Source organism: Podarcis melisellensis (genome assembly GCF_964234715.1).
Source record: "Podarcis melisellensis genome assembly, chromosome: 6".
Taxonomy (NCBI): domain Eukaryota; kingdom Metazoa; phylum Chordata; class Lepidosauria; order Squamata; family Lacertidae; genus Podarcis; species Podarcis melisellensis.
In genome coordinates, this window is record NC_138538.1 from 60,827,779 (window position 1) to 60,853,576 (window position 25,798).

At 40.7% G+C, this 25,798-nt stretch overlaps 1 protein-coding gene across 3 annotated transcripts; it reads left to right on the plus strand.

The window, feature by feature from the left end:
• Window positions 1–694: 694 nt before the first annotated feature.
• On the plus strand, window positions 695–24,156 carry UBE2U (ubiquitin conjugating enzyme E2 U). Of its 3 annotated transcripts, none has more exons than XM_081915875.1 (11): window positions 695–1,091; window positions 4,215–4,296; window positions 5,870–5,962; window positions 7,342–7,439; window positions 9,087–9,213; window positions 10,644–10,713; window positions 13,785–13,873; window positions 14,511–14,592; window positions 21,786–21,883; window positions 23,093–23,235; window positions 24,024–24,156. In XM_081915875.1, the coding sequence occupies exons 1-10, from the start codon at window positions 1,011–1,013 to the stop codon at window positions 23,218–23,220; spliced, it is 948 nt and encodes a 315-aa protein (XP_081772001.1). In that variant the 5' UTR covers window positions 695–1,010; the 3' UTR covers window positions 23,221–23,235; window positions 24,024–24,156. The 3 variants fall into 3 exon arrangements, with proteins under 3 accessions (XP_081772001.1, XP_081772000.1, XP_081771999.1); XM_081915874.1 differs by having other exon boundaries at window positions 24,027–24,156; XM_081915873.1 differs by lacking the exon at window positions 24,024–24,156 and having other exon boundaries at window positions 23,093–23,239.
• Window positions 24,157–25,798: the final 1,642 nt, after the last annotated feature.

Here is a 25,798-nt window from a genome sequence, read left to right on the forward strand (position 1 = left end):
ATATAGAAATGAGCAAATCAGTGTTATATTAGGCAGCATGCTAGCAGGAGGGGCCCATGACTTGCATCATAGGAGCCTACACAACACAAAAAACACTGCTGCTGTATGTAGGTTTTATTTTGTTTTTTGTCTTATATTTTGGAAATGTACATCCAGGTTTTTTTTCCTTTAATTTTTTTGGGGGGCCCAAGAGAGTGGGGCCTAAGCTATAGTTGTTTAGCTTATACATAAATCCAGCACTGACTTCCAGACAAACCCACACCTGGGAACTGTACCAGGACTTGCTCTGAGGCACCAAGCCTGCTCTTGATGCGCTGGACCTTAACCAACCCCTTGGCTCCTCCTCTGTGCTTCTGCCCCGCAGCAGGCGTCTGAGGGATGTGGCCAAGGAGGTTGGTAAGGGAATGGCATGGGCTGCTTAGCCCCTTCGTTTTGCCTCCACGCCCCATAGCATTTTAAAGCACTTGCTCCCCCCGCCCCGCCCTTGCTTTTTCAACACTTGCTGCGTTTGGAGAGCCTCCCCGCTTCTGTAATCTGATTCCAGCAGAAGTTGAAGAACTGTAGTTTCAAGGTCTGGATGAAAGCCTGCTTCTGATTGGAGGTAGGACAAAAGAGCAAACAAAGGCTTGTCCTGATTGGTTGGGCGAGGGAAAACTAATGAACCAAGCCGAGGGAAGGCACGCTGCTGTTGCTAGGTTACACTCCACACACTGAGTATGGCCTAGTTCTTGCTCTGCCTTTGTAGTTTCCCCTTCTTATGGGTGCTACCTGGGCCAGTAGCTGACCTTCTATCTAAGAATAAGAAATGGATCAGGGTTGACTTCGTCTGTCTGTCTTAAAAAATAAAAAATAAAAAATTGCCGCTTAAAAGCTCTTCTATATCAGGATTGCTTTGCCAGGGTAACTTTGTGTTGGCAGATCGCAGCTCAATACAATTCAACAGTTTGAAAAGGCAAAATGTTCTAACCTTTTATTTTTGTGGTCTTTAGGACTGATTCTGTGGGAGAGCCATGAGTACTATGAATATGCACTCGAGAGCTTACTTGTTGCTGGAAAGAGAGTTTATAGAACATGAAGAAGCCAAGATCTTTGTGAGTACAGCTCAACCCCCAAGCCCTACAACTTTGTTTACAGTGGTCAAGATCAAGACTGAAGTATAACACTGTATCCATCATCATCATAACCCTCCTCGTCGTTAATAAGGGATGTAATGTCTCCTCTCTACTGTTCCATAAATCAAGAGAACTATTATTATTATTATGTTACACATGGTAAGTGATGTTTAAGAGCCTAACTGGATGAAGTGGGCTAGAAATATTCTAAATAATAAACACAGAGAGAGGGGCAGTTTATTATGATTCTTTTTTTAAATGAGTTGTGCATTGATTTTGTAACCAAATGATGAAAAATGTTTCTGACTTGGATCCTAACTGATCCTCTGCATATAGAGAGGATTCTTCCATTTGTAGAGGTCAGAAGGATCTAGCAGACGCTCCCACTCATGACACCTTTTTTGCCAATTTCTCCTTCCTATACTGCCACATATGGTGGTTCAAAGAGTCCCCCAATTTCCTAGAACAGTTTTTTGAGGGGCAAAGGGGCTCCAGGGAGAAGAAATAAGGCCAATGAAAGTCATCTCCCCATTTCTGCTGGCTCACAGGGTGCTCCTACCTGCAGAACTTGAGCTTCTGACCCTTTTCCCACTTTTCTCTGAAAAAGACCTAACTTTATTCCTCATACTTCTTGTAATGCTGAGAATTAGTTTACTAGTGTCTCAAAGCTTCTCTGCTAAAGTGCTTAGGGTGGTGCATAATAGACCAGCCCTCCCTTCTCCATTTCCTAAGAATAAGGTTGCCATCTTAAAAAACATCACGACAGGCAGAAACCTTACCGGTACAGCCCTTTGCAGCACAGCAGTGGGATGGCAAGGAATGTTTTGCCTGTTGATCCTCTGCACCGTGGTCACGCAGCAGTTAAAAACACAGGAGAGCTGACCTGTGCCAACCCCAAGTGAAAAAGTCGTAGAGTGACCCTCCAGCAATGCCAGAGCAGTGGCAGCCACCTACCCTTCATTTGTGTGGGGACAACTTCTAATACAGGGACAACTAATCTTTATCAGCTCAAGGGCTGCATTTCCAGGGGGTCCATGTCAGTGGTAAGAGGAGACAGAGGCAAAAGTGTACAGAATACACCTCTCCCTCCCTCCCCACACCTCTCTCCTCCAGGCAAGCAGGAGGCATTATTGCAGTGTAGTGTGGTGGTTAGTGTGTTGGGCTTGACTGGGGAGCCCCGTGTTCAAATCCCCCCTCAAGCATAAGGTTCCTTGAGCCAGTCTCTCTCAGCCTAGCCTACTTCACAAGGGTGTTATAAAGAAAAAAATGGGGAAGGGGACAACTGTGTGTGTACCACTTTGAGCTCCTTCTAGGAGGCAAAATGGAATATAAATGCAATAAAATAATAATAATTTTTAAAAATCCAACCAGAGAAAAACACTTGAAGGTCACAGAGCTGGACCATTGTGGGGTGATGTCAAGGAAGGGGACATGACTGGCTGAAAGTCCCAAGAGCCAAATTGAGGGTCCTCAAGGGCCACATTCAGTCCCTGGGCCTGAGGTTCTGCAATCTTTTCTAGATTATATCTCTCTCATGAGACAATGGAGTGCACCTCTGGGGGTGAAGTCAAACCATTGCATTAGCAGCTCCGAAGTGATTTCCCCGGGGTGCAAGCCTGGGCTGCTTGTATGGAGGTCGTCAGCTGCCCAGATGATAAGACCTCCTCTTGGCCTCACTCACTGATGTGGTCCAAAAGAAAGCAGATCAATACATTTGGCACCAGCTTGGCTGCAGGAGTCGCCAGAAGGAGGCATACAAGGCGTCATCCAACCGCCTTAGGGACTCCACTCTGGATTTGTGTAGGGTTTATTATTTAGCCTTTTCTTTTCTCAAAGATATCCCATAAGGCCGCATAAGGCAGCAGAGGCTTAGTATCAGAGTTTTCCTTCTCCTAGATGGGCTACCTTTCCAGGTTGATGAACCCCATCTCCCCCCAGTAGTAGCCAAGCAATTATTATTTCCTTAGTTCAAGGTAACGGTATATGCTATACTACTTCTCAATGTAGGGATGGGTTTTTATTATCTATCCCTTTTAGTTTTTTTCTGGTCGGGGGAGTAAGAATGTTGTATTGAGAAGATGATTTACACACCTGTCCTTAAAGTAATAAATTTAGAATAAGGAATGGACTGTGGAACAATCTGGAGTTAAGATGAACACAGAGGAATGAAACAAATACAGTATGTGAGTTGTGTTGATGAGTTGTTTTGCTTGAGTAGGAATGAAGGGAAATGGTGGGAGAATGCATAGTGTGAAATATTATTTTATCTAAAACATCTGTTCATAGAAAGAATGGATCTTGCAAAGAATGTGGATTCCATCCTTTCCTTATTAGGAGGCAAATAAAGATGTACATGATAGGAGACTTAAAATATTGTAAACACCCCTTGCCTACAGGGGAGCATGCCCTATCAACTCAAATGGATCTATAAATAATAACTAATTTCACGAGTGATTTAGGTGAATTTAGGTGCATAAAACAAGGTATGTTGATAGATAAAAACTGCAATAAAACAACTTACAGACATACTTTGAATGAAAATGTACACATTAATGTGATTCAGATACACCAGGAAACCATGTTTCTCTCTCTCTCTTCTCTCTCTCTCTCTCTCTCTCTCACTCACTCACACACACACAATATATATATATATCCAGGTAATGTACAGCCATATAATAATTACAGTAATAGCAATACAAAACAATTATTAAAGTGACCATTACATAGGCTATCAGCATTCTGTCTGTGAATGGAGCCTGTCCAAATGCTGGATTTGCGCACCCCCACCCCAATCTTCTCTTCCTCTTTCGTGTGATGGGGAAGGAGATGGGAAGCTTCTGCTTCTAATTTTAGACTAACTGCATCTGAACCCAAGGAACTGGGTTAGTGAGAATAAGCCAGAATTAAACTGTGGTTTCAGATCCTAGTTTGTTGTCACTAGTCATAATCTGATCAAACCACAGTTCACCAAGTTCAAACATCACAGGGAACTGTGGTTATTTTAAAATCAGAAGCTTATGATCTCCTCTAGCACATGAAAGGAGAAGTAAAGTGATAGTCCCATCAAGTCTGAATTGGGCTGCTTTTCTTTTCTTTTCTCAGGGCATTACTGTTGCTCCTGTGGGAGACAGCTTGATGGAATGGGTAGCTGAAATTGAAGGCCTGAAGGATACCTTATGGGAAGGTAGCCATACTGTTTCCTATAAATGTTGTGTTGCACTGTGATATTGCACTGCCAAAACAATTACGAATGCAATGTTTTTAATGTACCGTTACTACTGCTTGCCAAATATATAACCCTTTACATATAAATGCTTTGCAGTCTCTATTGTGTTCTCTCTTCAATTACCTTGCAGTATATTGAGGGATTATATTATATTGCCCAGTCAGTCTGGAAGTGGAACTTGAATCAATGACTTCCAGATCTCAGTCCAATACCTTAATAGTAGCATTTCAAGAATAATTTTACTCCTTTCACTCTTTACAATCCAATAAAATATTTATTCCTGTTGTAAATATTTGTCTGATTTTAACACCAATGAACAGTTCAAACTGGGTTGTGAATACAGTGTATAGCTTTATTATGTCATGTAGTGCTTCTCAACACAGATTTGAAGCATATATGAGTGTCATTAGGTGTGTATACAGTCCTTAACTACATGAACAGTGCCAGTGGATTCACTACAGTTAGGTAACATAGGAATATAGGAAGCTGCCTTAGATTCAGTTGGACCATTGGTCCTATGTAGCTCAGTATTATCTGCGTTGACTGCTAGTAGCCCTCCAGGTTTCAGACAAGGGACACTCCCAGCACTACCCACAGACTTTCCCATTACGTGGAATGAAGTCCACACGCTCGGTGCAAGTATATATGTGAAAATAACTGCTCCTGTGCTTTCATATATTGCATTGTGAGTTCAATCTTTGAAATAATAGGTCACCTCCCTGAAATGTTTTGTGATGTAGAAAAAGATTGAAAGAAGAAGAAAAAAAAACAAGATTTCAGTAACCTTTTGAAATGACTGCACATGTATTGATAGCATTGCAAATTTTCAAAAGCAGATGTTTTGCAACTATGAAATATCACAGCATAGGCATTAATATGTCTATAACTTTATGTAACAAGTGGAATAGCATATAAACTTTAAACACAATGAATTTGAGCTCATTGCTCTATTATTTGCTAATTCAGAGGTGGCTATCCATACAGCTACCATCCCCAACCTGATGCAGTCTAGTTGTTTGGGTCTGCAGCTGCCATTGTCTTTCACCATTGGCCATGCTGGTTGTGGCAGAAGAGATAGGCACCAGGTTAGAAAAGGCTATCTTAGAGGTATAAATGTGACACTGTATGCATCTCTCTAAATCCCCTGATGCACCTTAGGCCCCTTCTGCCCGTTCTCTTTCTATTCCTGTCATCTGCTTTCTGCTCACACATTTGAAGTCCTGTTCACCACAGCAGGAGAGGGAATGAGTGGGCAACAAGACCAGGAAGAGAGTGGGTGGGAGGAGCTGCAGCTGCCTTATCTCCCACTGCTGCATTAGATTAAAAGGTTTGCATCCGGTGTCTGCATTGCAAAGTAGCAACCCTAGCTATAAATATTTCTAAAAGTATGTCAATATAAGGCTACAGTCTGTACAAGCTTACATGCAAGTTAGGCATACTGATGACAGCAGGACTTATTTCCAAGTAAATGCATGCAGTTTGGGGCTACACGTGCACTTAGATGTTCTGATTTATTTATTTTTTGTACTAGGAGCTGAACTCCAACTATCATTAAGGTACACTGAAGATTACAACAGAGTCCCTCCAAGCATCACTTTCAACACTATTCCGTTCCATCCCAATGGTAAGGATGGCATTGATGGTGGTGTCCTTCCCATGGTGATTGCTTAGCAGCAGAGGTTAGGTGTCCTTGACCCAGTCATGCTCCTAGATTTCAGAGTGGTTCTACTTCAAAGTGCTTTTTAGCAGCTACACATAATTCAAATGCTAAAGCCTTTCCTTAAGGATAGGAATCTATTGACTTGCTACATTTCTCTCAGGTCCTTAGTGCTGCATTTTAGCTTCAAACAACCCTATAAAGTGGGCTTGCCAAAACCAACCAAAGCTAGCTGTAGTCATTTCACCAGTTATAGCTTTCTAATAATTATCAACTTGATAGTTAAACTTCTAGTGTAGAAAAGTGTTGTGAATATGTACACTAACCAGATGAGGCAGAAACATTGTGGGTTTGTGGACAGTCTGATCCAGATAGAGGTGTACAGGTTGAATCAGATGCAGTTACAGTCCTGCTGAAGACTCAGTTTCACAGCTTGGGAGTCGCCATTGATCCTGCACAGTTCTTAGAGTCCAAACTGGCAGTGATGACTAGGATTGTCCTTTATGAGCTTCAGCTGGTACTACAGTTCTGCCCTTTCCTCCAAATCAGAGCTGGCCACTATAATTCATGATCTAGTACCCAGTAGACTTGATTGCTGCTTCTATAGTGCACTCTAAATTGTGCTGCTCTTTAAAGGCATCTAGAAATTTCAACTAGTACAAAAAGAAACTGCTAGGTCTGTGGTTGTTGCCTGTTTGTTGTCAAGCTCAACTGGAGGTAATGGGTCACATTTTTAAAGCACTAAATGGCTTTGGGACCTTGATGCTTTAAGTATAGCTTTCTTCCATGTGGACTCTTTCGTGTACTTTTTAAGTATCTGAGGTCCTGCTCCATTCCCACCCCAACAAGCTGAAGTTTGCTTACTATGTAGGAGAAGATCCTTTTTTAGTAGTAGAGCAGATTCCATAGAACTGGATCCCCAGGCCAGTATTACTGCCTCCCTTTAGACCCACAGGTCAGCGTATGTCTTTTTAAGGAGGCCATAGGTGCAGTAACTCTGTTGTCTTTCTTCTTTTTGTATAGATTACTTCTGCTGATACATTTGCAACCACTTTCAATTTTTATTTTATTTCTGGTGTTGTGTACTTTTTTGCCTTTATTATGTTGTTTGTTCATTGCTATGACAATTTTGTTAGTCGCTTTGAATCATTTAATAGAATGCTAGATACAAATTTTAAATGAAAAATAACTCAGATCTTTAGATATCTTTCTTTCATTGTCTAGCTGTAGGGAATAAAACTTATCATAACCTATCTAGCATAATTCTGATATAAAGTTTCAACTGTCTTATTGGCATGTAAGTGTATGAACCTCCATTTTGAACATTGATTTGTCTTCCATGCAAGTGGACCCAAAGACTGGAAGACCTTGTCTGGATTTTCTAGATGATCCTACCAAGTGGGACACCAAACTTACAATGACTGGTATCCTACTTTGTATCCAGGTAAAGAAAGAACTGTGCAAAAAAAAAAAATATCTTACTTTTCTTTTGTTATCAGGATAATTGGGGTCTGATGCCAGGATCCAAATAGCTTCCTTAGGTTCATGTAATAGGTTTCCATGAGTCCAGTGAAGTCCCTGCCACCGCTCACCATTTGAAAATGTGTTCACTCTCCCTCCCATAGCACAAAACTGTTTATGAAGCTTCCCTCAGTTTTACAAGTTTCAGAATCAGCTTGCTGGTTACTAGGAGAGAGGGCCTATAAGGGGGAAAGTATAGCACACATGCACCAGCTTCAAAGAATTGTTTTCTCAGTTTTTTGGATTCCAGCCACAGTATTGATTTCAAACCTAAATTGTATTTGTACGAAGCAGGAACCGTTATTCATATATTTGTTTCATTGAACGCCATAGCAGTTTGCTATTGATTTTCATAGTCAAAACATGGAACCCAAAAAGAAAGGAAATCTGTTTCAATCGAGAAGTAGTTGTTGCTTTGGATGTAATATATCAGCAGTTTTGTACAAACTCATTTATTTGGCCCCATTTTCCAATTAAGCTATGAAATGTGCAACTCAATTCACATTTTCATTTTGTTCATCTTTTGTTAATTCACCTCATTTTGCTCATGTGCTTCACTTACTTCTTATTATCCTTGTCTGAAACAGCTTGGACAAAACTGTTGTGAGAAGCAATAAAATAAAAGCAGAAAAGGCCACCTTTTAAAAGCTGTAGCAGTAACAACAGTTCTTAATTTGGATAAGAATTTAATTTGTATGTGAATTATGTTTCAGACAGAACTTCAGACAGTTCTAATGGTGAACATGAATAGCCCAGCAGCAGCTTTTACCAGTTCTATCTTTCATATGTTAAGGCTCTTTCTGTCACTCTTTCACAAGCAAACCAGTGTGGGCAAAGTAATCAACATGGCTAACTTTCCATCATGAATTTTTGAGTGTTCTGGGACAAAATGTGCCTACATTTCTTTGGTGCCGTGCAAAGACACCCAGCTGAATCTTGTTGGGGAACCCTGAGAAAAAGCTGTGAGTGAATTCCTATCTTCTGTGTGCAGAGTATTAGGCTCCACACGCCCCATACATTTAAAGCACACACACACACACACACCAAAAAAAGAATCATGGGAACTGTAGTGCACCCCTCACAAAGCTGCCCTTAACAAACTACAGTTACCAGGAGTCCATCTGGGGCTGGATGTGCTTTAAAAGTATGGTGTATGTGCAGCCTAACGCTCTGCACACACAAATTAGGAATTCACCCATAGATTTTTCTCGTGGTGGGACTGGCAGCAATCACTGCTGTAAGGAAGTTGAGGCTGCGAAGTCGCTTCCCTGTTAACTGGTTTAGCCATAGAGAGATCTGGCTCACTCCACTGCCCCCCCCCCCCAATTACTCCACTTCTGCCACACAGCCATGGCAGTCAGGAGTGGCATGGTTGAGGCAAACAGAGCAGAACGGTGGGAGGTGTAGGCTGACCATACTGTTTTCCTTGTCCATACATACATAGAGCAGGATTTGACAAAGAAGCAAATGTTTGTATCTTTCTTTACAGTCATGAAATGCTTTTACTTTCTCTGAATTCTGGTGATTCACAAAGCTTTATAAACTGGTACGCACATGTATCTTCCTGCAGGTTTTGCTGTCTATTCCAGTTTTGAAAAATCCAGTGAACTTGGAGGCAGCTAATTTGCTGAAGAACAATTATCCCCTGTATAGGAAAAAAGTTATACAGTGTGTCAAAACTAGCCAGCACCTAGAAGGTAATAAACCTCCATGCTTTATGCTTTCAGTCATAAATATATTCTTTGAGCACCATGGGGAGTTTTAGAAGAACCCGTTTAAATGGCTTTCTTAAAAAACCACTATTTTACACAAGGCAGTAAATTTTAATTAGTGTGATTGGCAATGTAACTTGAGTATGGGTTCTCTAGGCAGATCTATGATCTCACAAAGCATATTTGCCAGGCAGTGTTCAGAGGTTGTGCAGAGGTCATGAGCTGGGAAATGAAGCAAGGGCAACACTGGAATAGGAGAAAGTTAGAGTTGTTAGCCAGTGATTTCTTTAGATGCCACATTTACCCTACAGCATCACCCACAATGAAAAGTAACCACATAGCAATGCCACTATTTTACTACTACTTTACATTAAGGTTTGAGCCCAAGTAAATATTGACATTGGAACTGAGATGTATCCTGCACCTTCCCTGTATTCTGATCTCACCTGAGCAGATCAAAGGTGTAATATAATTCAGACATGTTAAAATATGTGTAACTATATGCCACATTCACTGGACCTCCAAGAGCAGCCTTTCTCAACCTTGGGTCCCCAGATGTTGTTGGACTACAACCAGGTCTTTTTTTCAGTGGGAACTCACTGGAACTCAGTTCTGTCACCTCTCTTGTGGGTTCCAGCACCTCCAGTCATTCTAACAGAAAGAGGGAGGCCTTCATGGTGAGTTCTGGCACCTCTTTTTTTAGAAAAATAGCACTGACTACAACTCACGTCATTTCGTTCCAGCATGGCCAGTGGTCAAGGATGATGGGAATTGCAATTAAAGAACATAGGGGGACCCAAGATTTAAAAAGGCTGAGCACAAGGGTGGTTTGGTCTTCATATGGCAAGACCCTATATGAGCATTCTTTCCTTGAGGTTGTGTTTGACTGGAGGATGCAGTTCTTAACTAGGGTAGTTCTAGCATTATCATACAACAGGCCTCCTGAGTGAAGACATCATTTTTATTCTGCACCTGTGATGTGAATGGGTTTGTTCAGACAAGTTAGAATCTGTTGAGGTCTTCATTGACCCCATACAATTTCCTATGGGTTGGCACTAAGTATGGGGCAGCCTCAAAAGCCAGACAGGATCAAATGAGGCACTTGTTGCGCATGGTATGTAGACAATTTGCCACTGCACTTTGAATGGTCATGGCAGTACTTCTTCAAGCTGCAGTGATTGTGCAAACTGCAGCAGTTGCATGTCCACCTCACACTTGCAAACACCAATTCACAGAACCATTGCATCCATGTAGTTTTGGCCAGGTTTTGAGACCACTGACATTCCTGTGCACTGGGTTCAACTGCATCTGAACTATGTATTAGTGTACCCTTTGGGGGGCATGATAGGATTGTAAGTACCCAGAACATTAAGGGTAAGCAAATCACATATTTTTAAAAGTTGCTCTTTTTATAGCTATCAGTTTGGAAAGATCTCTCAGCACATTCAGGCATCCCCAGGAAGATGAAGAATATGGCCAAGAAAGGTAATAAATTATGATTAAGAGGCTGTAAATGGGCCACAAAAAGCTTCCAATTTTATAACTATCCAAATTAGGGTAACTGTATAAATTAACTCATTTTGTATATTTCTGGTTGGTTGGTTAATTAGAAAACTAGTAAGCCACCCTTCAGGGGGAAAAATCAGGATAACAATAAAATGATAGAAACAATAAAGATATAAAACCTCTATAAGTTGAAACAGTGGAAGAAGTATTAGAGCAAAACCATAAATATTTAGCAGGATGGATAAAACATTAATAATAATAATAATAATAATAATAATAATAATAATAATAATAATAATAACAACAACAACTGTTTATTATGCCTGAGTTTGTGTGTAACAGCTAAACCATGATTTAGTGTTACACACACGAGCCTCTGCAAGCCCAAGTGAAGCCATAGGCTGCAATGTTCCCCACTCCCTTCGTCCCATGTGACTGGGAGAAGGATTGAACTGTGATTCAGTATCACATTCCACAATTCATTGCTTGTCACTACATATTGTTACAAAGGTAACTGAAAACACAAGGGGGTCTGTAGGAAAGGTGAGCTTTCAGATACTTTGGACCTGTTATTTAGAGCTTTAAACACTAGTGTGAGCACATTAAATTAAGCTTAGAAATGAACCGGCAGCCAATGCAGCTGTTTTAGAGGAAGGTTTATACGAATTCTAAAGGCAACCCTATCCAGTAACCTGGTCACTGCATTTTGAACCAGTTGACGTTTCTGATTTGTCTTCAAGGGCAGCCCTACATAGAACGCATTGCAATAATCCAGTCTGATTACTGGATTTGGAATTTGGAATTTGAATTTGGAATACTGTGTCCAAGTCATCTCTGTCCTGGGGGGCCATTGCCAATAACCAAATGTATCTAGAAACAGCTGAGCCACTGAGGCCAGCTGGGCCCCAGGTGACAATATTGGTTCCAGGAGTACCCTCAAGCTACAAACATGCCCCTTCTTGAACTCCATCCATTCCCACCAGAATTTCTGTGGTAGAAAAATATTGGGACAGTTTTATGGGGCAGGAGAGCGAAAAGTTTCAGAGTTGAGGGTACTAGGAAAGTATAGAGGTGTCAGCCTTGTTGTTAGTGGCTGAAGAAGGTTCAGAGTTGGACAGTTTCTCACAACTTTAACTAAAGAGGGAAGTATAAAGTCTTTGAAGAGCAGCTGCTAACATCTTACAGGACAGCAGAAACAAAAGTGTAGGAAAGAGCAGGGCAGGAACATCAAATATACCAAGAATAATGATGTTCTTTGTGCTCGAGATTCTTGTCATTTTATAAGATAGTACGTTGCTGGTCTCCTTCCTCTTGAATTCTTTGAAGCCTGCTGAAATATCTGTGGTAGTAACACGCCCAGAGGGTTTTTTGGAGCTCCTATACATGGCTCCCTCTGTTTGGCTTATTTATAAAATTATGCTGCTGCTTTTATTTTTAATTATTCAATTATTTGATTTGGTGATAGGCCTATTTTATTGAAGTATGTCCAACAGTGAATAAGACACTGAACGCCCTAGGCACTAAGCTATACAAAGGCTGCATACAACTCTGCCTGCTTTCTCATAGTGTCCCCCTGCCAGAGAGAGAGAGAGAGACCATCCTTTTTTCTTCATTTGCACCGGACAGAAAGTCAGGAAAAAGCCCGCTGCCTAGCTCTCACCTGTTTGTTTGTTTGTTTGTTTGTTTGTTTGTTTGAATGACATGATTATACTTTTCTTTAAACACAGCACAGCATAGCTTGCTTCTGAATTTCTGAGAAGCCATAACCTGCCCTGTGTTATAGCCAAGTGTGTTGGTGTGTTTCTGACGACTTTATCAGAGGAAGAGGGAAAAGCTTTCAGTTGGAATTTCAGTGCAGCTCTGGGGGTCTTTAAATGCAATCATTAGGGGTGAAAATGTAAAGTTTCAGTATCTTTATAAACTCCCCCTCCCACACTAATTTTTGGCATCACCACTACAACAACTCACAGAGAAAGCACAGGCAATCTCACAGCCATTGCACCCATAATGTTTCATTCTGTGGAAGAACCTTCTTGGTCCTTAATTCAGCAAAGCGGGGGGTGGGGGGGAAATATAGGTAGGCCTGTGGGATGCTAACTTGCCCCTCCCATGCTCATTTCTGAGGTGATTGCCTCAGTTTGCCTAACGGTAAGGCTGGCCCTGATCTTGTGGCACCATCTACTTCATGTGGGCTGTCCATCACTTTACAGAAACTGGACTGCCATCTCTCAGGGAAGCTTCGGTTGTATGCTGCATTACAGATTCTCCATTACGGATCCTGCATTGAGCAAGTGGCTGGACTAAATTGCCTCCAAGGTCCTTTCCAACACTGGTTCTGTTCTATGACTCAAAATACATCCTTTCCATTGTTTCTGATTTAAGACGAATTCAGTATTTATTGTGTTAGATTTTTTTTAAAAAAAAGACCAGATCACAGATGGAAGTTAACTGCTTTTCTTTTTTTATGTGATCTCTTTCTACAAACAGGATCATGTTGAGAAGCAGGAATATGAATCAGATTTTCCATAGATATTGCCGTCCTGCAAAATTTTAAAAATGCTACCACTTTTTTTTTTAAAAAAAAGTCTGGATTGCTAGCAGCCTGATTCACACGGAGGTTTGTGAGTTGTGTAGAGAGGAAAAAAATTGAGGAAAAAATGGTTGGTTCATATGTGAACTTACTTTGCTAAACACATCCCTAATATGAATTTTTAAGGCTTATTTCTCTTGATGTTGTCCTAGGCAAGTTATAAGGTCATTTTTCTTAGTTTTGGGGCAGGAGATTCATACAAAGGGATTTGGGAAATAACCAATCCAGCTCACTCAAACTGGGTGTAAATATGTAGGCTTGTGTTTCCTTAAAGTCATACTGCTTGTCTTTGTGTGGAAAGTGAGTAGTAAGAAATGTGGTCCTTTCAAGCCTCCTTTCTTTTTCATTTTCTTGCTGATTCTGTTGCTTTGTAGAACATCCTGCCAGAAAACTTGTGTCAGATAGCTAATTGCATAATCCTCTCTGAAAACTCATCCTTCTCCCAAATGTATGTTTTCAGATATGTTACATCCATATCGTATGAAGAATATTACTGGACATGGTATAAATTGGCCACATCAAAAGCTGCAGAAGAGTTTAAAAGCCCAGGTAAGCTGATGCTTTTGGTTTAGCAAAAACTAAAGATAGCAAGCCTGATTCTGATCTTGTGCTAGATTTGAGTAAGTGCAAGGGCTCATTCTCATGACCTCCCAGTACGGCAGCTGCAGTTTTAAGTCAGGCCGCACAAACTTTCAGGAGCAATTCCATACACTAAGGAAGTTTTTGAATGAAAGCTGGCTCATGACTTTGTGAGATTAAAATTTAAAATAGCAGCAGTAATACAGCGAGGCATAGAAGTCACCAAAAAGTGTCTGTGAAAATTGGTTAGACCCTTTCTCTTGAATAATAAAAGGTTGGTGGCTCAGTTACTCGCCAAGGAAAGGCATTCTACAAGTGGGACACAAACACTGAGAAGATCGTTTTCCTGGTTGCTGTCTTCCTAATGTCATCTGGCAGAAACACCCATAGAAGAAACTATGAAACATGTCTTAAATTCACTTTTTTATATAGGATTTTATTTAGGGTTCATGTTGCTCGCTGAAGTTTCCCTTTAGCATTCCTTCAGCTTTCATACTATGCTGAAAGGCATAGTATGTTTAAGGATCAAGCTTGTTGTTCAGACTCTTATTGTTTCCACTAAACATAATTGCTCTCCTGTTGAAACTGTTGGCAATTCTCTTTCTAGTGTTTGAAGACCCAAACTTCATAGGAAACCGCTATGGATGGAGGGCAGAAAATGTGGACAAAGGACAATGGGATAGTCTTACGTAGGTATCTTATGAAAATTCAAATTGTGCACATCTAGAAGCAGCAAAATATGGTGCCAAATTTCAGATTTGGTGTTATAGTTGATTATATATGTAAAATGTCTTTGTGAGGGTATCCGCAGTAAATCAAAATGTATGCTTTGAATTATGAAGCCACAGGGTCAGGTAATACAGAATCATGTAGCAATAATAGTAATACAGTGTAAGGTCTCCATCAGCAATGAGTTCACCTGTCTCTTTTGTGAAAGTTTAACAGCAGAAAGAAAGAAAGAAAGAAAGAAAGAAAGAAAGAAAGAAAGAAAGAAAGAAAGAAAGAAACTTCTGGGGTGTTTGAAGCAGGGGTTCCCAAAAGTTCATAATGCTGTTGTTCAGAATGCAAATTTGTCTCGCTTATAATGCTCAGATGTATTATGAATTCAGCATTGTTTTCTTGAGAGGTCTTCTCTGGGTCAAAATATAAAAGGAGATTATGGATATGCATGAGCTGTAAGTTTTTAACTGCTCTTCAAAATTTCATTTCTATTTTCATCCCAATCCTAGGTGCTAATTAGAGCTCAGAAAGGGTTGTGTGAAAGCTGGTTTTTACTGTTCCAGGGAACTATGCAGTTCTTAAGTTACAGCACATCTCGAGGCAGCCTTGGGAGCAAGGGAGCTCAGCAATCCTTTAACTTGTCTGTCCAAATGAGCAAAACCTTGACAGGGTCTCCTTATAATTTCTTTCCGTAAACCCTTTCATTAGTCCATGTCACCCTAGTTAGACTCTTAGGGTAGGGTTCCTTCATGTCAAGTGGCTGCTGAAAACTCATTGAAAATATAGGCACCTTTTGACAATAGTAAAAGCAAAAAGAAAACTGAAATGACATGTTTGACTCAGAAATAGTTTTGGGGACAATTCTCTTTATTATTTTATCCAATGTGTGTGGTTGCTGCCTCCTAGGTAGATTTAAAATCTTCTCTTCTTATTTATGTCTGTTTGGGATTGGGAGAAGAGGCGTTCATTTCCAGTATGCCTCTGATACCAGGTACTGGGGATATAATACTCATGTCCTGTTTGTGGTCTATGTGCATCTGGTTGGCCACCGTGAGAACAGAATGCTGAATTACATAGGGCTTTGGTCTGATTGGGCCCTTCTTATGTTCTTAATTATTTGTGGAAGACTATCAAGTTGCAGGAGGCCCATACCTGTCCCTATGGATCTCCAAATAATCTTGCCTTTATTTGTTTTTGTGACTCAGTTCAGTGTTCCTTTAGTTCACTGGCTCTATAGAAAATGGCTTTTGGTGGCACAGAGGACTAAATGGACAGTATTGTTTTGCTGCCTTCAAACAACTGAGTATCTGAGAAATAAATTGTCAATAACTCTACCTGTCACCCAGCCCACCTTTGTTACATGTAACAGTTACTGCTTCTTTTCTGTCTCTAATCACTTATCTTAGTGCCTCTGTATCTCCACAAGGAGCATCATCAGGGTCAGGATGCAGCACTCAACCAAGTAAATTTGCAGTATTTCACATTTTGTCTCATTAAGGAGAGGAGGAGTGGACAAGGAAGTTGATTGCTAGTGGATTCCTGTGATTTCCCCAATACTGCAACCAGCCCTCCTTTAGCTGCTACTTATTTTTCCCTGTCATTTTCAATTCTTGCATATGACAGAATATGTAGAATGGGCTGGTCCTGGGGCTGTGTGGGGAGTGCGTCCTCACCCTTATAAAGGCCAATCTTTCCATTTTATTTGGAACTTGCTCTGGGGACAGAGAAGCATGTGCACCCCTCTCCCTCTGACCCCAGAGCAAATAATCAGTCAGTCTGATTATAATGTCTAAAGGTTATAAAATAGATTATACCCATATGGAAGAATCTATTTTACCTGACTAGCACTATGTATTTAATGTATGTTTTGAAACATGCTGAAGAAGATTGCAACTAATTATTTCATATATATGTTTATATATACAGGGCAGGGAAAGGCACTTCACCAGATAGTTTTGCCCACAAACTCACAGAAACTCTATGAATATCTAATTTGAAGTTCAAATTGAAGGAAAGCAAACTATGGGACTAAATGAGTTTATTTTTCTTTCTGAAGAGACTCGAGGAATATAGGGTTAATTTTTCTTTGACACAACTTCCTTGTTTTATTTCCCTTAACAGAAGTTCTTTGTGTTATGCATTTGATAATTGCTTCATTATGTAGCACCACAGCATCCTACGTGACCCAAGAAAACATTCCAAAAAACGGAGAACGTCCTTTTTGACCCATCTGTCCATTTTTTACTTTCAAAAAAATGCAGCATGAACAGGCTGGAGCTGTTTGAGAAAGCAGCATTTGCTGTGAATCAGAGCAGCTTTCTCATGTTAACTTCATAGGAACATGAAAGGAACTTGCTATGAACCCCCCACCCGTTTGAATTTGCCTGAGTGAAATGGCCACCTCCCACTGCCATCTGGCGGTAGGAGACAGACACTTTCCAATCTGAACAAAAAAAAATTTCTTCCAGTAGCACCTTAAAGACCAACTAAGTTAGTTCTTGGTATGAGCTTTCGTGTGCATGCACACTTCTTCAGATACACGCGTATCTGTGTGTATCTGAAGAAGTGTGCATGCACACGAAAGCTCATACCAAGAACTAACTTAGTTGGTCTTTAAGATGCTACTGGAAGAATTTTTTTTTTTGTTTTGACTATGGCAGACCAACACGGCTACCTATCTGTAACTGGAACTTTCCAATCTGGTCTCCTTTTATCTGTTGCTTCGTTTGGTTGGCAAAAAGCTGATTCCCCTAACTATTGCATGTCCAGATGAGGACGGCAACAATCCAGTTTTGCTTGTAGTGAAAAAGTTGTCTGCATGGCTGACCCTGTTGTGTCGCAGCATAAAGCCATACCTGAAGGCAGAGATTGGCGTCTGAATGGTGCAGCAAGGCATCTTAGAATGTTGTCTTTTGCAGGGAGGTGCCAGTTGGGTTCCGCTTCAGGCAGGAAATGCCTTGAGGTGGCATTGGCTGCCTGAGGAGCACTTCAGCATGAGCAGAGATATGTCATAGGCATCTTGAGCTAAGTGCTTCAAAGCAATAATTCAGTACAGGCTTCTAAGTAAGCTCTGCTCAAGGATGAAGCACTCAAGCAGGTATTTTGAGTGTTTTGCTGGTATACTGACTATATTTTATACAATATTTTGTGTATAATGTATATAATAAGATTTTAGATTTATATTTTTTTAGGAACATAAGGCACTCCCTTGACAGTTAAGATCACATCTTAACATGCAGAAATGGGAATTTCCCCAAATACATACTCGTGCACGTGGCCCTGGATTTGTGCTGTTTCCTCTGTGCAAAACAATAAATAACAACAACAACAAACTTTTATTTATATCCCACCCTCCCCAGCCAAAGTCGGGCTCAGGGCGGCTAACATCAGATATATAACATTGGTATAAAATCAAACAATAATTAAATTACCTCCTAAAAACAGGTCAAAATCAAATTAAAGTCTAATTAGATGGCTTTCCGCAGGGTTAGGGTTGGGAACAGTAAGTTTGAACATTTGCAGTTTCTCTTTTAACATGTAAATTTGGATAGGAAGAAAAGAGCAGAGTGATAGTCATAATTTCAGCTCCGCTAAATATACCAGTAATTTTATCTCTGTGATTAAAGCTGAATTCATAAAACATTTTAAAACAGCACATAAGTCTGTTTTTATGTAGCATTTGTTCCTACAAACTGTGGTGAGAATGGTCAGCCACCTATTTTGTGGGCACCACTGCAAACTTAGCCTGTAGCAGCTTGAAGGATGTAAATAAACAGTTGTCTGAAGGCCCTCATTTTCTGGAGGCCCTGTGTGCTTAGCCTTGCCATTGGTGGACTTTCCATAGCTGTTGGGCAGGATGAGAATACCATTCAGCTCACTAAATAGTTGGAGCCTATAGATTACTGTCTCTCAGTGCAATTACAGTTGCCTTGCGGGGTGGAGGTGGGTTTAAGTTGATAAGCACATGTTAAGTGGTCATCGGATTTCACACACGGATATTTCATAAAGTACTTAGGGCAATGCTTATTACAGAACTAGTCTCTCTGCTGCAGAATGCAAGCTTCTGCTATGTACAGAGTTCTTCTGAATTCTGCAATTAAAATGAGTTGTTTGAAAATAAAAAGCTTCAAAGCAGTCGCTAGCTTCACTTACAAAAACTGCTCTCTTTTTGACATCGCAAGTCTCATTTTGCTAGACCTAGTAAGCAACATTATGCACCAAAATGCTTTGTAGCCATAGTGATTGATCCTAAATATTTCTTCTTTCTGGGATATCTCCTGCAATGACTGGGTAATATCCCCAGAACACTAGTGTGTTGTCATGTGTTCTGACATTCTGCAGGTGACATTCATGAGCAGCTTTTGCAAGTTTAGAAGGTCCTATGTTAGGCAACTGGACTTTCCGCAAGGAAGTATATCACATATATATGTCAGCTTCTGCCCCATGGTCATAGCAGGAACAAGAAATGCTGAATAAGGTTTTACAAGGAACTGTGGGCTCATTTTTTAATAAGCTCCCATTGAGTACTGTGGGGCAAAGTTAGTTGGCTCCATTTGGTGACACTTTGGGGAACAGATGGTGATTAGGACATTAAACTAAATTCTTGTTGCAGCGAAGTGAGGCTTAGGTTTTGTTTGTTTCCCCTTGATTTATCCATATGCACAGGCAATGTAGTTTGTAACTATTTGTATAAAACAGCAGTGGCGAATAATAGCGAGAAAGGTACATATGAAGATGAAATGGTTTTGGTTTTTTTAATATTGGGAAGGGTGCCTTAAATTCAGTTAACAGATTGAGAGAGAGCACAGGGATTTTACCAGCTTAATGATCATTGAAACACTTTGAGCATGTAATACATTTTTAAGAAACGGCCCCTGCAATTCTTTGTGGAAATCTAAACCATTTATGCCCCCATGTGGCTGAAAGGAGAATTCATTTAACCAAATTAAGTTCACATTTAATTGAAAGTCACTCCCCCCCCCCCCCGTTTTGTCAGTGGGAGCAGGAGAATGGATAAATCAAGAGCTTATACAGACTTTTCATTTTTCAGAAGATCAAGGGGCTCTTGGGTTGATTTCCTTCTAGGTTATGCATTGTCAGGAAGTAGAATTTGAGTTATGGTGGCAAGCAAACCACAAATCACACCGGACAAAACAGATTTCCTCCCACCAGAAACCACTGAAGTCAAAATATATGAATTTAGTGTATGTGTGTTAACTTTTGTGATTGTCATAGACATCTGTTTAACAGTGTCACAAGACTCAATCCCCTCTCTATGCCTGAACAATACTTTTACATTAAAAAAAAATAAGGGAGGAACCTGTAAGACTAATACTACTAAAGCGTTTATGTGACCCATTTAAAAGAGTGAAAAATTCAAGGTTACCCCCTCCCCATTGCAGCATTGCTCTGCAAATAATTAAGTTCTTGCTAACTTTTTTAAAAAGTATATTTCCATTGAAAGATCTGTTTGCCCCTCTCTGTAGCACTGGAGAGCATCTAGTAATGTTGTCTAATTTTAAGGAAAGGTAACATGGTTCCAGAATTTGGGGGTGGTATTGTTTTAAATTTGCTTTCATTGTGGCTGTATTGGTACTCTGAGCAATCCACCCGTATGGTTGTGTGGGTAGGCAAAAAAATAATGATAACTGAATAATTCATCATATCTGCTTTTTAGGACCAAAGAACACATGTTGTGGGAGATCTGATTGGATTTCAAAGTGTCATTTTCCATGTTTTGTCTAGTCTTTTTTGATGTTACCACTCTTCTATATTGTTGTGATGTGTAAGGGTATAGCTTTTCTAATATTACGGGGCTGTAATATTTCTTTCCAAGGTTAGGTCTGTTTTAGCTGCAACAGTCAGCTAAAGAATAGCCAAAATGCCCTACAGATGTTGTAGGCAGCAACTCCCATTGGTCCTGACTATTGTTCATACTGGCTGGAGCTGATGTGAGTTGTAGTCCATCTGCAGAGCATCTGGAGAGCACCATGCTGACTACATCTGGTGCATATTTCCCTCTGCCACAGCCAAGGCAGATAACTAGAGTTATTCCACTGGAATATATACAGTGTTCAAGTATTCAACTTTACATCGCATGCTGTCCGTTGCTCAGATTCTGGTGTGAACAACTGCAATTGGTATAGCAAAAAGCATCTTGTTAATAATGTTTATTGCTCTGAAAACAATGGCGCAAAATGCAAAGAAGCAATATGAGCAGAGCATTAAAAATAAATGAATTCTGGGAATTGTGTTTGCTGTTGTGAGTGAGAGCATGTGAGGTGCTGAGGCACATGCATTCTTGTCTGCAGGAGTCCATAAGTGCATGCCTGGGAATGTGGGTTATCCTGCCAATCCTACTTCAAAGGGTCTCTTTCATGCTTAGCAGATAAGAACCTGCTTTGCTATCTTGCTGAAAGTTGGGTAAAGTGCTAAATATCTTGAAGAGCAAAGCCCCAGTCAGGACCTGCCCACACTTTCATGAGGCAAGCTGAAACAATTGCTGCATTCAGCTGGGGGTGGCAAATGGGTGCCCCCAAGACCTCTGCTTGCTTGCTTGCTTGCCTTGTGGGTTTAGGTACAACATCTAGGCGCAGTAGCAAAGCAGCAGTGGTGGTGCAGGGGCTCTCCCAGTCACCTTGCCCAGAATGCCTTGCTCTGAGAAAAGACCCTTTGGCCCTTCCTCAGAGCAGTGTAGGGAGGAGGTCGAGAGAATGCCAGTGCTTCCACCATTAGCATGGTGGCGGGGAGGGGAGGAAGAGGATAAGTGGGGGGAGAAGGAAGTGGAATAGGTGGCCATGTCAGGGGCTAGAGGAAGGAGATAAGGAAAAGGTGGCACTAGTGGCAAGGAGGAGGAGGAGTTTGGGCAGAGGTGAGGAGACTGTGGCCACTCAGGTCAAGTAATGCAATCTCTTGTACCAGCATTGCCCCCAGCTGTTTTGTTTTTATGCATGCTGAAGTATTTTTTTCAGATAAGAATTAACTTTGAACTATTCTGGAGCCCTAACCTGAAAGCCATCTGCTGCAGATAAGATTAACTGAAAATCAATTAGGTTTCTAAGACTTTACTTCTGGTACTCTAGCAAACAAGCCCATGTTTCTGTTCATGGCCCAAGTTACGTTCAACCGTGCTCATTTTCTTTTTGGTTCTTTATCATTTCAGGCATCGATTGTTAATCTCTGAGTTTATCAAAAACCAAAAGAGAGAAAGATTGGTAGAAAGCAAGAAAAGTTATCATACTCTGCCAAGCCCATCTCCAGGTACTTCTCAGACTCCAAGATTTTTGTTTTTTACTTTCTTTGAAGCGACATGTGTAGGCGGAAGAAATAGCCAACTTTCCCTGAAGTAATTGGGACTGCTGCTTGTGAACTTAGAGCTAAACTGATTTTATAATATACTATATAAAAATATAGCCATCTCTTTTCACTGTTGAAGATCATGTCATTTAGATGAATGAAAAGGTGCATAGGTGTTACACACTTCCTTCTTTGTGAAGAGCATTTGGGGGGGGGGTCCTATTAGGACTAGGACAAAATCCTCCTATTTTGCACCAAACTACTGCTGCACAAACATGGAGAGTGCCATTCCAATTCCTTTCTGGATTGCACCAGGAACCTCAAGTGAAGACCTTCCAGGTGTGGCTTAATGCTTGGAGGGCTCATAGCCTGGCTTGGAACAGTATGCCATCAGAGAGAAGATTGATCTGCCAGATTGAAGATATTTCCCAAAACTTAATGATCCATCCCTGACAAATGCTTATCAGTCTTCCCTGTAACACCTCCAGAGGATGATTTCACATTCTCCCACGGCAGTCAGGTCTATGGCCCAGAAATGCAAGACAGAATTCTTTCCATAATATGCGGCTTAAATCATTGTTGCCACGCTGCCTTTTGTCCTTGCATGAGTGGCAAAGGTGAACCTCAATCTTCCCTGCGAGTACATTTTCAACATATGGAAAATGTTATTGTACTCTCCTTTAATCATATCTTCTGTAGCATAAAGATATCTGGTTTCCTCTTTTGTACTATTTGCATGGTGGGCAGATTTCTATAAAATGTGTTAACTTTTTCTGTAAAACCCAACATGTAAACATTTTGAGCATACACTCTACCTGATGGACTTTTGCATAAACAAAACAAATTTTATACCTAAAACAATAAATATTAACCCAAATCAAAGGTCCTACCATCTTAAGCCATATTTCCAGACACAAATAATTATATGCATATTATTTCTCAAAATGATCATAAAAAGTCACTTCAAAGTAACTACCCTACTCCTAATATACTAAAACACCATTTGAGTTCTTTGAAATATAAGAAAAATTATCTAGCACATATGTTAATATAGCATACCACTTTTTAAAATTTTAAAAAACCACAAATGTTGTGCTCCAATTTACTTACAGTTTTACACACACAAAATCATTTATTCTCTTGTTTCCTTTTGCATAATTCCTACTATGAAAGCATCTGGATCCCAGAATACGTCTGGTAGAGAGTCTAAGAACAGGAGCCAGGACGAGGAGCAATGGGAGAAGGAAGCGGAAGATCTAGTAATGTGGTCTGCAAGTCTTGAGCACATGAAATTGGATTAAACTACAATCACTAATGTAATCAAGGTTGAGAGCAATATTGTTGCAATAGGATCAAATGTCCAGCCATTAACCAGACCCTGTACAGTTTAATATGAGGGAGATCATCTGCATATTAACTGTGCAGTTTAATAAGTGGGTGGCATGTTCTCATAGTCAAGGGTCCTCTGCCTGAATCACAGCCCCCAAAGTTCTGTATTATGAGGCTGTGAATACTGACAAATTGATGATCAGAGATTGATGGTGGGTCACATAAGCCTTGGTTGGGGCATTTTTAAGTGTTTCAGTATAGATAAAGACTACAAATGAAGTGCGCATACTTTAGCACCAATGTGGTGCTGCTGTTGTTGTGATTTATTTTAATACCTGGGCATATAACTATGTGCAGGATGCTTGATGAAGTGAAGACAGAGAAAGGGGAGGCAAATGAATGCAGAGATAGAAAGGGGAAGAGCATGGGATTGTTTCAACTGCACGTACTTAAGCTTAGTTAGAAAGGAGTATGCTGACTAGGGGGATGTTCCAAAGAATTAAAAGTTTGGAGGAACCTGGAACCTCCGGCTTTGAGTACATTAGTCAGTTTTCATCTTATGCAATCTTTTGCTCCATAGGTGATAAAACATGTAGCACCTGGTCACTTGTGGCAAACTTCCAAGCAGTCTAAAATCATGTCAGCCATAAGTCCAGCCTTATTATTTTTATAATATCATCCGTATAAAAATCAACATATATATTAGCATAAACGAAGGAGTATTAGCTCAGTATATGTGAGAAACATTTTCATCATTGCTACTATTTTTCTTCAGCAGGTCAAGAACATAATTGAGGATATCCATGCTTCTTCCACTGTACCCTTGTCAACCTATTTCCTTATCTAATAATGACTTACTAGCTATTCCTGACCCTACTAATGGTTAGAAAATATAATTTCTCTTACTATTCCATGTCTCTGTTTCTTGTCCTCATATGTCCTCTGAGGCACAGCCCTCTTTCTGCTTTAACCTGAAAATCTGATGCCCGGATAACACATTTGGGTACAGCATTTACCAGCCACACAAGCCCCAGCCACAGAATATATATCAACCTTTGCATTTGCCACCCATCAGCCAACCATGATACCAGACTCTTGGTGTCCTTCCCCACTTTTCTACCATATGACAGCCAAGGCAACTTTTTCTGTCCTTAAAACCTGAGTCGGTGTGCTTTTGCACTTGTCTGCTCTTAGCCACTCCCATTCATTTTGATCGGGTTTGTCCAGGTGGCTTGTGCCTTAAGGCTCGTGTCTGAGATCCCAGGGTGATTTGATGAGCATTGGAAAGGAGACAGAAGGGTGAGAGGATGACATGCATCACAAGATGGGGAAGCTTTTAATGTCTGACATTTTACTGTTTTTATATGTGCTGTAAGCTGCCCAGAGTGCCTGGGGAAACCCAACCAGATGGGTGGAGTATAAATAAGAATATTATTTATTATTATTATTATTATTATTATTATTATTATTATTATTATTATTATTTTATGATACAACATGCCTGGTGCAACATGCCTTTGGGAGTGATAGGCATCCTTCACTGATCACTCGGGGGCCCACTGAATTTCGCTTCTCGCCTCTGGTTCCTAGGGCTATGCATATACCACTTCTTCCTCATCTCCTTTCTAGTGAGAGAGAAATGAGTCAGGTTATTCACAGACAGTTCTGGCCACCCTTGTCTTTCCTGTACGCAGCAGGAATGGCCGTGATTGGACATACATGGTCATAATGTCCCCACCCAGTGACTTGGGTGGTGGAAAGCTTTCCAGCACTGCTCCCTTCCTATGGGCAGCTATCCTTTGGCAACAACACAGTCTGTCTCTCACCATGTGCTTGAGCAGTGCCTGATTTGGGTGGGCTGTGATCTCAGCCAGGATTACCAGAAACTACAGCCCTATAAATACATTATATTTTCAGAATAACAGCTTGCTAGGGCCTCTGGTCATCAAAATGCTTTGTCCGATGCAAGGCCTGTTTATTGAATGCATCTTGTGCTGCGATAATTACCTTGAAGTACAGGGCTGATAGTTCCAAATTTAAAAGATAGTATTATCACAGATTTCTCAATTCAAAGTACTAAGAGACATCGGGAGTGCTTAATCAAAAATAGGCTTTAAGCAAATGATCATTAACTCTGTGAGCAGAACCAGGCTTTTCCGTTCTGTGCATTTTTATAGGCACTATTTTACTGCAGGCCATTTTTATGAGTTCTGGGATCGTGAGGCTTAAAGAGGGGACACAGCCAGGATTTGGACGTGGGAAGAACAAAGTGTCAAGCTGAGCAGGGCTCCACATGCACATCTGGGACCATTTAGAGCATATTCTTTGTGCGTGTGGTGGCTTTTTTTTTAAGTGCTCCAACCGATTATAGGCAAGTAGCAGCTCTGCCGAATGAAACCCAGCAATGTGAATGTGAGAAGAGTAAGTCAGTGGAGCTTACCTGACACTCCTGGATACTGTGACTGGCCTCAGCATGGGGACGAACAAACGTGGTGAAGCATGCTAGTATTTTGCCAATTTCAGCATTCTCATACTCTCCAGTTGATGAAG